General features: G+C 67.1%; 1 protein-coding gene across 1 annotated transcript in view; it reads left to right on the top strand.

Annotated features, from left to right (window-relative positions):
- Window positions 1-113: 113 nt before the first annotated feature.
- TIGD5 (tigger transposable element derived 5) overlaps window positions 114-626 on the top strand; it is a 1,619-nt gene continuing 1,106 nt past the window's right edge. The window contains exon 1 of the mRNA XM_009998395.1: window positions 114-597. Within this exon, the coding sequence (XP_009996697.1) occupies window positions 114-597 (484 nt within the window). The remainder of the gene's footprint in view (window positions 598-626) is intronic.

Below are 626 nucleotides of genomic sequence, written 5' to 3'. Positions count from 1 at the left end.
GGCCGCCCGGAATGGCGGGCGGGGGTCGTGGCAGCAAGAAGGGAGGAGGAAGAGGAGGAGGAGGAAGAGGAGGAGGAGGAGGAGGAGGAGGAGAAGCGGGGCTGCCAGGCAAGATGTCCCTCCGACGGGCCTACTCCATCAAGGACAAGCTGCAGGCCATCGAGAGGGTGAAGAAGGGCGAGCGCCAGGCGTCGGTGTGCCGGGCGTTCGGGGTGCCGGGGGGCACCCTGAGGGGCTGGCTGAAGGACGAGCCCAAGCTGCGCTGGTTCCTGGCCCAGCTGGGAGGCGACGTGGGCACCCAACGCAAGAAGATGCGCTTGGCCAACGAGGAAGAGATCGACCGGGCCGTCTACTCTTGGTTCCTCGCTTTGAAGAAGCACGGTATCCCAATCTCCGGACCTCTCATCCAAGCTCAAGCTGAAGCTTTCGCCCGGCAGATTTACGGAGAGGGTTGCACCTTCAAAGCCAGCCACGGGTGGTTCTGGCGTTGGCAGAAGCGTCACGGCATCGACGGCCGGCGCGGTTGCGGCGGGAACGGCCTTCCCGCCCAACGCGGCCACGAGGCGTCGCCCGTCACGACCCCCGACGACGCCGGGGGTTACCGGGGCCCGCCGATCCACAACGCC

Source organism: Chaetura pelagica, unplaced genomic scaffold (assembly GCF_000747805.2).
Source record: "Chaetura pelagica isolate M959 unplaced genomic scaffold, ChaPel_1.0 scaffold805, whole genome shotgun sequence".
Classification (NCBI taxonomy): domain Eukaryota; kingdom Metazoa; phylum Chordata; class Aves; order Apodiformes; family Apodidae; genus Chaetura; species Chaetura pelagica.
Note: the sequence above shows the minus strand (reverse complement) of the source record. Positions and strands in the feature narration are given on the sequence as shown.